This window comes from Alexandromys fortis, unplaced genomic scaffold, assembly GCF_014885135.2.
Source record: "Alexandromys fortis isolate MF-2015 unplaced genomic scaffold, M_Fortis_MF-2015_v1.1 scaffold_99, whole genome shotgun sequence".
Lineage (NCBI taxonomy): Eukaryota > Metazoa > Chordata > Mammalia > Rodentia > Cricetidae > Alexandromys > Alexandromys fortis.
In genome coordinates this window covers 2,607,353-2,622,396 of record NW_026067982.1, presented here as the reverse complement: position 1 = coordinate 2,622,396, position 15,044 = coordinate 2,607,353, and the positions used below count along the sequence as shown (strand labels likewise).

The window sequence follows — 15,044 nt, the reverse complement described above, 5'->3', positions numbered from 1 at the left end:
TTTAAATCATCATAAAGTATACTTTATCTGTCTGTACACTGAGATATTTTTTGATAAAAAGACTAAAGTGTAAGTATATGCTACAACAAAGAGGAGCTTGAAAAACTTATGCCGATCAAAAGGTTCATTTGTATACAATATCCAAAAACAGGTAAATCCATAAAAACAGAAATTTATCAGTGGTACCTTAGATGTGCTATTGGGGAATAGGGAGAGAACAGGAATAATCCCTCGTCAGTATTGAGTGCAGGAAAGTTAAAATAGTCTACCAATATTTATGGTTGGCCTGCCTCTGCATTTACTGAAACCCTAAACTGTGTAGCATATGAATTACATTAAATGTCTGTTTTCATATCAAGAATAGAAGGTTCTGGGGCTGGAGAGATGGCTCAGTGGTTAGGAGCATTGCCTGCTCTTCCAAAGGTCCTGAGTTCAATTCCCGGCAACCACATGGTGGCTCACAACCATCTGTAAAGAGGTCTGGTGCCCTCTTCCGGCCTGCAGGCATACACACAGACAGAATGTTGTATACATAATAAATAAATAAAATAAATATTTAACAAAAAAGAATAGAAGGTTCTCTAGGGAACCCTCTTAGATAAACAGAACGCCACTTGCAAATTGGACACAGAACCTTTACTATATTTCCAAACAATACCCAATTAGAGAGCCATAATGTCATCAGCATCTAAAATCCCCACTTTATAGCCCCTTTAGCCACTATTCACCTTGCCGTCCACCCCACGCCCAGCATCAACATTGTCCTCATTTCTGGAGACACTAGTTCCTTTGTATTTTATTTTTTATAAATGGATTACATAGATTTGAATAAAATATGGTAAGGATATTTTCTCAGTTGATCATCCTGATTTAGATAGTTTAGTGTGTGGAACATGCTAGTTACATGCACTTTTAAAAGAAACACTGAGCAAGTAAGGCACAGTTACACTGTTCATGAAGTCCACTGGCTATGACACTCACATGGGACACTTACAGAAGGACCTACCTGTTCTCAAGTGGTTTAGAAGCTGCATACCTTACTGAGGATCACTGTTTTCACAGGTCAAGCTGTTTCTATTCTGCTTCCCTTGCCCTTGATGCACCTTTGTTAGCTGTTAACAGTAACCCAGTTTGAACATCCTTCTACCTTGTAGTTTACAGAGATGTCAACAGATGGGCTTAAGCAAATCTACCCTAAAGTAAAACTCATTACTTAAAATTACTTACCTAAATTTTAGTTCATTTCTCTGTACTGCTGTAACACATAAGCTCCATTGTGCTGGATATTTTGTTTTACCATTGTATGTATTCTTGGTCTTATTTTTACCCTTTTAATATTTCAGATCCATGTAAAAGCTCATTTTGATTATGATCCCTCGGATGACCCTTATGTTCCATGCCGAGAGTTAGGTCTGTCTTTTCAAAAAGGAGATATACTTCATGTGATCAGTCAAGAAGATCCAAACTGGTGGCAGGCCTATAGAGAGGGGGACGAAGACAATCAGCCTCTAGCTGGACTCGTTCCAGGTAAGAGACAAGATTGAAAGCATTTGAAGGACTGAGGGCACAGCCCAGTGGTAGAACATGTACTTAACTGTGCTGAAGCATGCAACCATAATCCGTAACATCTCCTCCCCTAATTTATTTGAAGGCAGAGATCTGAGATGAAGGTTAGTCACCTTGAAAACCTCTTGCATTAATCCATTGAGAAAAAAAGTGTTTTCTACTTATTTGTAACATTTGTAACAAAGGTAGAAATTAAATTATTATCACATATACATACGTGAAAACAGAAGGAGAAATATAAATGCCAATGAATATGTATGTTGACTGGGGTCTTGGAACTAGAAAATGATAAATAATACATATGATGAGATTGATAATCTGGGTCAAAATTTCAACATTTGCAGACTAGAGGTGATTTAGCAATTGAGTGCATACTGCTCTTTCAAATGACCCAAATTTGGTTCCCAGTATCTACATTGCACACACCACACATACACATAATTAAAAATCAACCTTTTTGTTAAAAAGGGCATTTGTAGGCTATATAGCTTAGCTGGAATTATTCTTGTGTTGGCAGAAGGGTTAGTAAGACAGTGTGAAAAATTACTTCTAGTGTTTTTTTTCTTCGATTAAAAACATTTTTTATCCTTTTATCTCAACTGTTTTCCTGTTATTTCTCTTTGTTACTCAGGGAAAAGCTTCCAGCAGCAACGAGAAGCCATGAAGCAAACCATAGAAGAGGATAAGGAGCCCGAAAAGTCAGGTTAGATACCAGAGTCCTGGGTTTTCATCTGCAGCCATGCTGAATATACACACTAGAATTTTCAGTAGAGAAAGGTGTATGCATTGAGGGAGTAAGAAAAGAGGCAAAATTCATTATCTTTAGTTGTAGGAAAAAATGAAAACATTAGACATCTGCCTACAGTGTGTAGTTAATAGAAAATGACAAAATAGTTCTGTCATGTACATGTTGTATCTTAGATCAGTATGAAATAGCATTGTTTAAGGACATAAATACTGTATAACTATTTTTGATTAATCAACAGGAAAACTGTGGTGTGCAAAGAAGAATAAAAAGAAGAGGAAAAAAGTTTTATATAACGCCAATAAAAATGATGGTAAGCTCTAATCTCAAGTATAGCAGGTGTTGTATCTATAACATCTGTAATAGTTGTTTCCTGTAAGGAGTATAGCAGGAGTTGCATTTATAACGTCTATAATAGTCCGCTTTTCCTGCAAGGTTTGGGATTTTTTTCTATTTAAGGTATTTGCAAAATTATTACTTGTTTCTAAGAATTTTTTTTCAAAAAAAGTAAAATAAAATATGAAGTTTGTGTACAATATCTTAAGTCACAAAGTCAACTCATTCTAGAAGACCACCCTCCTTAGTGGGTAAGGCCAGCACACAGGAATGCTTCTCTTATCTTGACAGATTGCTAGGATCAGAAGTTTTAAAGTCACAACATTTCTCAAAATCCAGAACTCTGGCCACACTGGGTTTATGTTGCCAGGACAGCATCTGCCACCCTGACTGGCAGCTGTGGCCCTGATGGTGGCACCGATAATCTGGGTCAGCCAACATTGCTACTTGTCATTTTTCTTATTTTCTAGTATTCTGGACCTGATACCTTTTGAATGGTCTTCATTGCATTTAAATTCCTTAGCCCTGCATTGGTCCACATTAGAAAAGCAAGATAATAAGTCAGAAGCACTACTTTAAAAATATGCAAGGCTTATTTCTCAAGAATGTGAAGCATAAATTAAATTACTGAAATAAAATTTAGGATTGTTAGATATTCTTGTTTGTTTGTTTGTTTGTTTGTTTGTTTTTTGAGATAGTTTCTCTCTGTAATAGCCCTGACTGTCCTGGAACTCTCTGTAGACCAGGCTGATCATGAACTCACAGAGATCCACCTGCCTCTGCCTCCTAGGTGCTGGGATTTAAGACATGGGCCATCATCCAGCTAGATTATTAGATATTCTATATGATGCTGAATCTAAAATTCAATCAGCTTTAATAATTGCTTTCTAAAGCAAGCATCCTTTATGCTTGGTACTTTATGTAACTAAGAAGATTCAATAAGTTTTTAATTCCACAGGCTAAAACTGGTGAATATCTTTGCTAGTAGATTGCAGATCTAAGTGGGATGAACCCTGCTTGCTTTATTTCTTTTCCTTTCTACCTCCACTCCCGATCTTTCTCTCTGCAGAGAATTGAATCTAGGACCTCATGCATTCAAGGCAGGTGTTCCACTGCTGAGCCACATCTCAGCACCTTTTATTTTATTTTTTAAAACTGACTCAGATTGACCAAGTACAGCTCTGAGAGTTTCTATACTGTAGGAACCTTGCAAATCCGAAGCCCCCAGATGTTGATATGAGTAAGTCTGGAAATTAGAATGCCACGTTAGAAGAAGCTCAGGAGAAAGAAAATGGCTGAGAAAAGAAGCAATTGTGATTACTACTGAAAGCAGCTGCTGTGCTCCATGGTCATAAATGTTGTGCTTTTGTCTCCACAGTAAATTCCTTGAGGTTGCAGACTAAGACATTCTAGTTCAAATATTAAAATTTCTGCTTAAATTGTTGCAACTAATTAAACAGTTGAGTTAAAAATTAAACAAATGTAGTCTGAGCTCCATCCAACTCTATGCTGGACACTAGTAAGTCTCAAAAAGCTCCCTCCCTCGTGGAACTTCCAGTGCCCTTTCTTGACACAGGCTGTTAATGCTCGCCTTTGTTCTGACTTGCTAGCTTTAGGAATGTTACTTTACTCCTTATAGTTTGTCTTTTGAGTCATGGTTCTGAGTTAAAGAATAAATAGTACAAGTATGGTTTATTTTTATTTTTTTAAATATTTATTTATTATGTATACAATATTCTGTCTGTGTATATGCCTGCAGGCCAGAAGCAGGCACACGACCCCATTACAGATGGTTGTGAGCCACGATGTAGTTGCTGGGAATTGAACTCAGGACCTTTGAAAGAGCAGGCAATGCTCTTTAACCTCTGAGCCATCTCTCCAGCCCCTAGTATGGTTTATTTTTAACTTGTACCTACAGGAAAGCCTTCTAGCATTCTCAGACATACTGGTTGTGGTCACTGTATGCAGACATTTATCCATGCATTCTGTCATTATATCTGATCCTAAAAATAACCCGATAAAGGGACGTCTTTATGAAAACAACACATTCTACCATGAGCTTATCCGCTAGCAGTCTCCTCTGTTACAGCAGGCACTGCAAACTAGTTACTTCAAATTAGACAGGGTTACTTAGACACCTCAACACCTGTCTTCCCAGCACCTGGGAAGCTGAGGCAGCAGGAGCACAAGTTTGAAGCTAGCCTGGGCTACAGAGCTAGCTCCTACCTCAAAAACAAACACATAACACCACCGACAAAACTTAGTGATTTTATGTAAGAAGGTATATCTATGACATGGCATTAATTCTTTCTGAAATCCTTAATTCTTTCTTTCCCAAAGATTATGACAATGAAGAGATCTTAACATACGAGGAAATGTCACTTTACCATCAGCCAGCAAATAGAAAAAGACCTATCATATTGATTGGTCCACAGAACTGTGGCCAGAATGAACTGCGTCAGAGACTCATGAACAAAGAAAAAGACCGCTTTGCATCTGCAGTTCCTCGTAAGTTTGGACACATTCCTATTTTCCTGTGCTTTTCTCAGAATCTTAACTACCTAGGGAAAAATGTTCATTTTATTGAAATAGTATTGCCAATGAAAGAGGAAATTTGCTCAACCAAACCTGTTGGCAAATTTTTACTGAAGATAGTTCTTGAGGAATTAAAATGCTCCTAAGTGTGTGGCACTAGGGGATTTTCTAAATCAAGTTTAGTTTAGACCCCTTGCCAATTGCTAGGAAACCCAGTTCCTGACTCTTTAGACTCTTGTTGAAGATAGAAATTTAGACCTAATTTCTGAAAACAAATTTAAGATTACATAGTACCTTCTCTTTTTATTTTTTTAAGATTTATTTATTATGTACACAATGTTCTGTTATATATTTGCCTACATCCAGAAGGGGGCACCAGATTTCATTACAGATCTCATCACCATACAGTTACTGGGAGTTGATCTCAGGACCTCTGAGTTCAATGCTCTTAACCACTGAGCCATCTCCTCAGCCCACAGTGCCTACTCTTAATGAAAATAAACTTTAAGGAAAGGTGACTTTGCAGTGCTTTACAGTGTAAACAAAATGGATCACGGCAGCTAAGGTTAACTATGAAGACAATGCAAATACTTTTTCGTGCCTCCATAGGAACAGTGCTAAGCACACAGGCCCTAAACATCTCCTTATTTCATAATCTGCGTTATAAAGTGAAAATTCTTCCTGGCTTCATCCTTCTCCGCACTGATCCATATTTGTTAATAATTATTATTAAAGATTTATTTTATTTATCTGTATGTTGGGGGAGGTATGTACAGTTAGTGCACTTGCCTGCTGAGAGCAGAAGAGGCTTGGCTTGTATCCTAGGGCTGTAGGCCACCTGATAGGAGTCTTGTTAGGACCTGTTCCTCCCTCCGATCCATCCCTCCAGCCCCTTGTGTTTATTGTTTTTCTCTGGTTTTGTTTGCTTAGATACAACTCGGAACAGGCGAGACCACGAAGTAGCTGGTAGAGACTACCACTTTGTTTCTCGGCAAGTGTTTGAAGCAGATATAGCAGCTGGCAAGTTCATTGAACATGGTGAATTTGAGAAAAATTTGTATGGAACCAGCATAGATTCTGTACGACAAGTAATTAACTCTGGCAAAATATGTCTCTTAAGTCTTCGAACACAGGTAAAACTAGAACATTCTTTTAGAGTGTTGAACTTGGAGGGCATTTTGTAAAGTAATCTAGTAAAACCTGTATTTGGGCTGGGCGGTTGTAGCGCATGCCTTTAATCCCAGTACTTGGGAGGCAGAGACAGGTGGATCTCTGAGTTCGAGGCTACTCTAGTCTACAAAGTGAGTTCCAGGACAGGTCCCAAAGCTACAGAAAAACTCTTCTCAATAAACCAAAAAAAAAAAAAAAATCTATTTGGGTCCAAGAATGACAGATTGTTTCAGTTTTCATACAATTTTCCACTCATTCTCTAAAGCAAATATGTAGCTAACTCAGCTCTTTCACTTTCAACACAAGCGCGCATTTTGTGTGTGTGTCTGTGTGTGTGTCTGTGTGTGTGTGTGTGTATGAGAACCTTAAAATAGGTACTGACAATACATTAAGTCTCTAGAGCTACCTTTTTTGGTCTGACAAAAATTAGAAAATTCAAGGGTTATTCTTAGTTTTAAAGTCCATTATTTCAACAGCCCACAAGTATCACAGTCAAGACTCAGAGTTTTCTGAGTAATAAAACCTTAGATTCACCTATTTGACAGAGTATTCCAAACTTAAAATTACTAGGCAATGTTTCTTAGATTTCTATTTTAAACATTACCTTTAGAAATTTGGGGTTTTAAGGATTGTGTTTGCTATGGAAATGATTTGCTTTTTACAAATGATTCAGCTTTAACATAGAACTTTAATTAATGTAGCTGAGTCTGTTGCTGCTATCAACTCAAGCCATAAAATCAGTGGGCAAGCCGGGCATGGTGGCACATGCCTTTAATCCCAGCAGTCAGGAGACGGAGGCAGAGGCAGGCAGATTTCTCTGAGTTCGAGGCCAGCCTGGCCTACAAAGCAAGTTCCGGGACAGTTAGGGCTAGTATACAGTGAAATTCTGTCTCTAAAAACAAAGAAAAAAAAATCAGTGCACATTAGGTGGATGTACATAGATAGACGTTGACTCTTGAATGACTTCCTAAAATAATAATTTGTTTTTTGCTTGTTTTGGGTTTGGATTTTTAGAGGGCAGAGACATTGGGTTTGTGCTATTTCCAATCATAAGCATTTTATTTAAGGAAACTTTTTAATTTCTTTTGAACTTCTTTATTTGGATTAACAAACATTAACAAATAAGATCTCAAATAGTTTAGCATATTAGTGTCTCTTCACATGAGAAAGGGCATGTCTACAATCCTGCCTGTTACCATAATTCAGCTTAAGTGTGCACGGTGATGCAGCACTAGAAAGGGTGAGTCCTGAGTCTCACTGCATACAATCCTGCTTCGGGGTAGGTGTGCTTGGCATGGGGGCCAGAAGTTTTTCTCTGGTTTTGCTTTTTAGTATCTTCACCTAGAAAGGCAACTTCCTGGATTCTAATTCCTCAAAAATGATTTTTAATGTGGTTATTATAATCCACATAATTTATTATCATACAGTTGTAATACCTTCAATATCTTTTACCCCTGTTTCAGTAAATAGAACAGTAGAATAACATATGTGAATTTATATTTATATACTTTTATAGGGAATGACGTTATGATGAAATGCTTAGAAACATTATAGACATCTTAACAATATATATTATTGAGAAATAATTCGATGATAGGAGTTATTTTAAAAAATATCTTTACAGTCTTTGAAGACCCTCCGGAATTCAGATTTGAAACCTTATATCATCTTCATTGCGCCACCTTCACAAGAAAGACTTCGGGCATTGTTAGCCAAAGAGGGCAAGAACCCAAAGGTAAGCTTGTCACAGTGCTCTATCATTCCACTGACGTCAAGCAAGAGCCCTCTCGCACCTACTCTCCCGGAGCTGAGAAACTGTGTCAGCATCACCTCTGAAGCCGATTGTTCTGTCTCGCTTGCCCCAAAACTGCCACAGCTGCAGCTGGCTGAACCATGGCAGCTCTCCAAATCAGCCGCTGCTCACCCCCTCAACCCCTGCTGCCAACCCCAGATCTATGAGGACCTCTGGAATTCCTTAAGTCTCCTCTAATCTCCATCAAGGTCTGACGTGTCCAAGGTGTTCATACTGCTGCCTCCCCCCCACTCCAAAGGTCTCAGCAAATCCTTGGCAATCGTCCACATTTTCAGGGTTCCAGAATTTTTTTTTTATCTGAACTTTGCTTTGGTGTTTTTTTTTTTTCCTTTCATTTTTGAACATGATCTGGAACAGAAAGGGGAAAAAAGTTTTGAATTATTTTCTGTCGCTGCTGAATGTGTTGATGGAGTCCATGTATATGATTGTACATTTTCCTGATGAATGAGAATCTTCCCATGTGGGCATGTGAGCATATGCTTCTGTGACGGCCTCAAGCCTTGTCATTCTTTAAAAGTTGGGTTGGTTTGTTTCCCTTCAGCATTATTTTTACTGTGCGTGTGTGTGTGTGTGCATTTGTGTAGGTGGGTGCATGTGTTCCATGATGGCTATCAAGGTCAGAGGGGGACCCTGTCTTGAAGACAGCACGCAAACATATCAATGCAAGTGGAATAAAAAGGCAACCATACACAACACCCTCTAGCCAGCAAGTACAGAGGGTGTTTACAAGTGTGCATGGACAGTAAGAATGTATGATGGGTCCCCCTGTAGCCCTTGGTGGCTTGACACAATGCAGACCAGCCTTACAGTACATGATACAACTAGTGGGTAAACACAAATCTTAGTGTTACTTACTCAGTACCAAATGTAAATCATCAGTGAACGTCTTGTAATCTCAGTTGTGGAGTCTGTCCTGAATTGAAGGGGACTTGAGAGTAGATGGTATGAAGTGATGGATGATAGGTTTTGATGAGAGGTTCATTTTTTTTCAGCTCATAAAATTTTTAGGTAAAACATTTTATCTGAGTCATGGATTATAATTTGAACAAGAAATTCAGTTATAAGGTAGTAGATGATATAAAAGATGAAGTAATGCTTTAGTTTGTTAACAACCTATCCAAGTTTTGAGTAGACAGGTTTTATAAAAATGTACACTGTTTGGATAATTGATAATACTGTTGAACAAAGCATCTTGGGTACCCAGTCACAGCATTCCAAAATGGAAATCAGACAGCTTATGCGAGAGTTGCCATGCTTTTACTGTGTTTTCCTGTTGCTCCTGAGTGGAAGTCATTGGGCCTAATACAGTGATGTGTGACTTCACCATTTGGTCTGAAGTTTAATTAGCCATCTTGTGCAGTTTGGGTAGTTTCCATTTCTTGACCGTGAGCCTGATTTATTGTAAGGTTCTGGATAATTTTTACTTATAGCTTTGCCACTGGCTTGTCTCCGTTAAATATCATTTCCTTTACTCGGGATTTTAAAGTAGCTTGTCTTATGTTGTTTCCCAAACTCTAGTGGGATATTCCTTTGCATCTTAAACTGTCCTTTGTAGGACATACCTTTAATCCCAGCACTCCGGAGGCAAAGGTAGGCGGATCTCTATGAGCTCCATACCTGCCTGGTTTACGTAGGGATTTCCAGGACTACCAGAGCCGTATAGAGAAAAACTGCATGGGGGGGGGGGGGGGGGGAAAAATAAAAAAAAAAAAAAACTGTTCTTAGGAGAGCCCAGTGTGGTGGTATATACTTGCTATCCCTCACTAGAAGTAGGAAGGCCAAGAGTTCAAGGCCAGCCTGAGGATACATAACCAGAACCTGTTTTAAACAGAAAGGAAAAAATCTTTTATACAGAGTTTTAAAGTATATTAAGTAGAGTATCTCCCCCAGCTGTTATTAAATCTTGGGCTGATACAAGGATTGTCTTAGTAAGAGATTGCCACACACATAAAGCACATTTGTTAGTGTAATCAAGACAGGGTCTCAGTATGTAGCCCTGGGTGGTTTGGAACTTACCTGCCTCTGCCTCGTGAGTGCTGAGTTCAAAGGTGTGTGCCACCAGGCCCAGCAGAAGCAAATGCTCCTGTCAAGTGTATGTTAGAGGCACTTACTCTAATCAGAAAGTGGGACCTCATATTATACAAGACATTACTATTATTTTTTAAATATTTGTTTATGTTTGTGTGTATGGGTGTTTTGCCTGCACTCACGTCTGTATCACAGGCCTAAAGTCCCCTAGGAGGTCAGAAGAGGGCAACAGTTACCGATAGTTATGAACTGTCGTGTGAGTGTTGGGAACCGAAACTGGGTCCTCTGCAAGAACAAGTAGCACTTTTAACTGCTGAGCCATCTTTCCAGCCCCCAGTGTTTGAAAATGAAAGTTTTTTGGGAATTCAGAGTAATCACCCATGTTCTTCAAACAGCAATTATGAAGATACTGATGCGAAGGTGGCCCAAGAGAAGATTGGAAAGGAACTCTGGGGTCTACAGAAGAAAACCATGTAGGGACACTCCTCAGTCATGCTGTATTGTGTGTGACCTCAGTTTTTATTTTTCTTTTGCAGCCTGAAGAGCTAAGGGAGATCATTGAGAAGACTAGAGAGATGGAACAAAACAATGGCCACTACTTTGACACTGCAATCGTGAACTCAGATCTTGACAAAGCCTACCAGGAGTTGCTTAGGCTCATTAACAAACTAGACACTGAACCTCAGTGGGTGCCATCCACTTGGCTAAGGTGAAGGAGACAGCTCTTTGATTCTGCGTCACCATGTTGAACTTCATTTGGCAAACCACCAACAGGAAGATGGCCTCAGTGCTGAGAATAAGGTAGAAGGAGGCAGAGTAAGCAGCTGGCCTCTCTGTAGATCTCTTACACTAGGAAAAAGGTCCCTTATGCAGTTTGTACACAACACTCTCATCTCCTGTGCATGGCTTTAGGGACCCTTGGCTTGTTTGGAGATTTCTTCAGAGCATTTCTGATTTATCCTGGTGAAACCTTTTGTTTTCACCGTCCTGAATCTTTGCCTCTCAGTCAGATGTCCATGAAGAAATTGGTATGTATATACAAAATAATACTCCATGCCTCACAGAGTTATAAATATTAACATTATTTAACACTTAACTTAAATGACTGTGGAATTACTGGGAGAAGGAGCTGTGCTTCTGTGCATGGGAATAACAGTATTTTCTTAAACGACTGATTTCATCATCAGAAATATTTCTCTTAAAAAGGAAAAAAAAAGGTGCCGCTTTAGTTTGGAGCGACTTTTTAAGTTTAAATTTATTTGTACGTCTTTTCATTCTGAAAAAAACATTCCATCAGAAATGCCAACTTTACTGGGCATGGCAGGACATGCCTTTTGATCCCAGCACTCGGGAGGCCGAGGAGTGTCTCTAAATTCGAGACTAGTCTACAGAGTGAGTTCCAGGACAACCAGGGCTACACAAAGAAGCCCTGCCTCAAAAAAAAAAAAAAAAAAACAAAAAAAAAAAAAAAAAATAAAGAAAAGAAAAACCAACTTTTTAGTTTGGACTTCGTGGATGAGAGTGCACACCCAGCAATCTCTAGTGCAGTTAAAAGTATAGAAAAGATGCTGACATTTTTAAAGATAGAATTTTCTAAATTCTTTTAGTAAATTGTGGTGATTTGATAGCCTTGATTCCTTTTTCTGATACGAGAGTTCGTATAAACTGTGTTGACCATTGAGGTTTCTCCCTCGTGATGGAAATAGTTTTTTATTTCCATGGAAAGATAATAACACATTTGACAGTTTCTGCATTTTTATATCAGAGTACAGAATTTTGTCTGACTGTGCTATGTATGTATCAAACTGGAAATCTGCTGTACTGTATGCTGATATTTAATAGATTAATAAATAGCTGTCTTCGGCATCGGGATATAATTTTATGCACATATACACTGAGGGAACACCATGACAACTAACTTAGAGATCAGAAGGAAGACTTAAAGTCACTGAGAATTTTAGAAAAGGACACTGGAGGAAAGTCTATTTAAGCAAATACAGTCAAGGTTTGTCCTAACAAGGTCTACCTTGTGACCGAAATACAATAGCTTGCTACATCTCAAATGTTGATTTAAAAAAATCTTAAATAGGATTCTTGTACTGTTTCTACAACTACAGCTTTAAAGTGCAGTGTCTGCAAATCCAAATGGAAAGTTAACTTGTAGTCTTCTCAAGCCTTTAAGGACAGTGTGATGTGTGACAATGTGAATGTCTTCATTTGTGTAGCTACAGCATTTCATGTTCCTACAGCTAAACACTGGAATGATACTGAACTCACTTTGCACAAGCAGTTGTTGTTGATGTCTTGTCAGTGCCCTTCATGTGTCTCATCTCTCTTCTAGATAATCTTATGGAACAAATTAGAGTTTGTGATGTCTTATTATGTTCAATTTTTGCATGGCTTTTGTAGTTGGCTGGCAAGTGTGTCTACTTAGAAATATTTTTTAAAATAATTTTCCTTTGGAATAAAGGAATGTTCTTGGGTTGAGGGAAGGAATGCTATTACACAGCCTTGAGTCTGAACACTCCCAGTTTACAGGAGGAAAAAGCCAAGTCTACACCCTCGTCAGCACTGAAGGTCAATTTACTTAGCACTTAAAAGAAATCTTTTCAGTTTTCCTCTCTCCTCAGGAATGAGAGGCACTCCATGGTCAGTAGAGCGTTGTGATCTGCACACTGAGAATTCTGACTGACAGAGACTTGGTGCACACCTGTAACCTCGGCAGGATGAGCTAGGTAGAGAAGGCTGGCCTGAGCTACGTGAAACAAGTGGGAGGGGGAGGAAAGAAAAAAAGGATCTTTGGATTTGAGTAAAGCTGTAAGTAATGCCAGTGCCACTGGTGACAGTGGGGTTGTATGCTCTCAGCTCAAACACAGGACCTTCACAGGCAGAGCCTCAACTTAGGCGTGTGCGAGGCCACCGTGCATGCTTTTAGACTGTGATTTTCAAGATCAGTGAGATGCTATCGTTCTCTTTACTCATATCCGTAGATGGATAGTATATACTTATCCTGAACTTTTCTAAATCCTAGTGACTATGAATATACTAATGCTCAACAAAGTCCATAAACATAGCGAAAAGTTAAGCTATGCTAACTTTAAAAAAAAAAGCCTTATTATATATGTAATTGTACAGCATTAGGACTAATTCGATTCCCTGTCCCTCTGTGGTTCTGATGGGAAGCCTTAGGCACTTACAGAAGTGATCCTGTGGCTGGCAGGAGCATGACTCAGTTGGTAGAGTATTGCCCAGCATGCACAAAGCCCTGGCTAGACCCCCAGCACCGGGGCTTCATGGCTGTAGTCACAGAGTTTGAAAAGTGGAAGCAGAAGGATCAGCAGCTATATCAGCCACATGGACCCTGTCTCAGAAATAAAGTAGATGTATCAGCTGATGACATATCCTCAGGAAATCCAAACAAGGAAGTACTGGCATTTCTTTAGTCTTCCTAGGTCAGAACAAATTAGTATTTAGACTGATCCAGATTAGGTTTCTGTGAAAATCTAGGGTATGGATTGTTTTCCTTCCCTCGTGGCCTAAGGAGTAATTATTGAAAAGGAATGATTTGAATGTAATTTTTGTGAGTGTGTGGAAACTATTAACCAGGGATTTATCCTGAATGAAGGTAATCACTCTGACATTAATTGATCTCCCTTTGTACTGTCTTGTTTCTCCACTGTTCTCTTGAGATGTCATACTGCACACTGTATTGTAAAAATAAAAAGTAAAACTATATTTCAAATCATAAAAGCCACTAAATACTTTTTTATTTTATTCCTATTCAAGGTTTGTATACATCCATTCCTCTTCCCAGGGTTTGTTGCAAACAACACTGCTGGAATCTCTATACAAATTATAGTATAATTTGTCATGGGTTGTCCTTTCATGGCATAGATGGCCAGTCCTATTTCTTTATTGGGTGGAACAAACAAGAAACTTTTGTTTTTTGAGACAAGGTCTCTCTACAGAGTCCTGGCTGTGCTGGAACTCACTTTGTAGACCAGGCTGGCCTCAATCTCACAGAGATCCGCCTGCCTCTGCCTCTGCCTCCAAAGTGCTGGGATTAAAGGCGTGTGCTACCAGACCTAGCCTTTAAACCAAAACTATTGAAAATAGCCAACTGAGAGTTGAGGAAACAAAACTCTCAGAGAGAAGAACTAACTTGGGGGAGGCCAGAGATTTGAGAGTATCTGAGTTGGTGGCACATACTTCATTTCTCCTGCTGTTTATCTCCCGAAGATTACAAATCGTAAACAAAAGTTTCACTGCATAGATACGACCTGCCCTGCTCCAGCTTCCTTCTCTATTTCTGGCCTTTACCCTTTGGGTCAACTCACTCCTAGCCAAACTCAGCAACATTACCCACTATTTAATCTTGATTTTTAATGTGAAGCCATAAAGTCATCTGAAGTTTTAGCTGAACATGATGGCGAATGTCTACAATCCCAGCACTCAGGATTTCCAGACCACCCTGGAATATAATAAGACCCTATTTCCAGAGGAACTCACCTGTTGATCTACGGACAGTTGAGGCAAGCCCAGTGAGTACCAGAGCTTTACCAACGCTATATGAGAAATCCAAATTCCTTTGGTTCAGTGCTTTCAAGTAAATAGGTTTCCTTAAAAATAAAAGCACGAAATGTGGCGTTCTTCAAACTAAAAGCAGACCCAAGTCCTCGAGGAGTATGCCTCGGAAATCAAGACTCCCTCTGACTCACGTTCATTCTACCTATATAAGCTGCTCGATTTCTCCATGTGCACAACTGAAACGGTACAGTTTACACCTCAGCAAGATACTGGGAAGATGATTGCAGAACAGTGTTACTCAGCTACTTGGCTACTGAACTGACT

At 39.1% G+C, this 15,044-nt stretch overlaps 1 protein-coding gene across 1 annotated transcript in view; it reads left to right on the top strand.

Annotated features, from left to right (window-relative positions):
• Window positions 1-13,928, top strand: part of Pals1 (protein associated with LIN7 1, MAGUK p55 family member) — an 88,780-nt gene extending 74,852 nt beyond the window's left edge. The window contains exons 9-15 of the mRNA XM_050158606.1: window positions 1,270-1,527; window positions 2,198-2,269; window positions 2,553-2,624; window positions 4,988-5,155; window positions 6,113-6,315; window positions 7,977-8,087; window positions 10,730-13,928. Coding sequence (XP_050014563.1) covers window positions 1,270-1,527; window positions 2,198-2,269; window positions 2,553-2,624; window positions 4,988-5,155; window positions 6,113-6,315; window positions 7,977-8,087; window positions 10,730-10,906 — 1,061 coding nt within the window. The 3' untranslated portion in view covers window positions 10,907-13,928. The remainder of the gene's footprint in view (window positions 1-1,269; window positions 1,528-2,197; window positions 2,270-2,552; window positions 2,625-4,987; window positions 5,156-6,112; window positions 6,316-7,976; window positions 8,088-10,729) is intronic.
• Window positions 13,929-15,044: the final 1,116 nt, after the last annotated feature.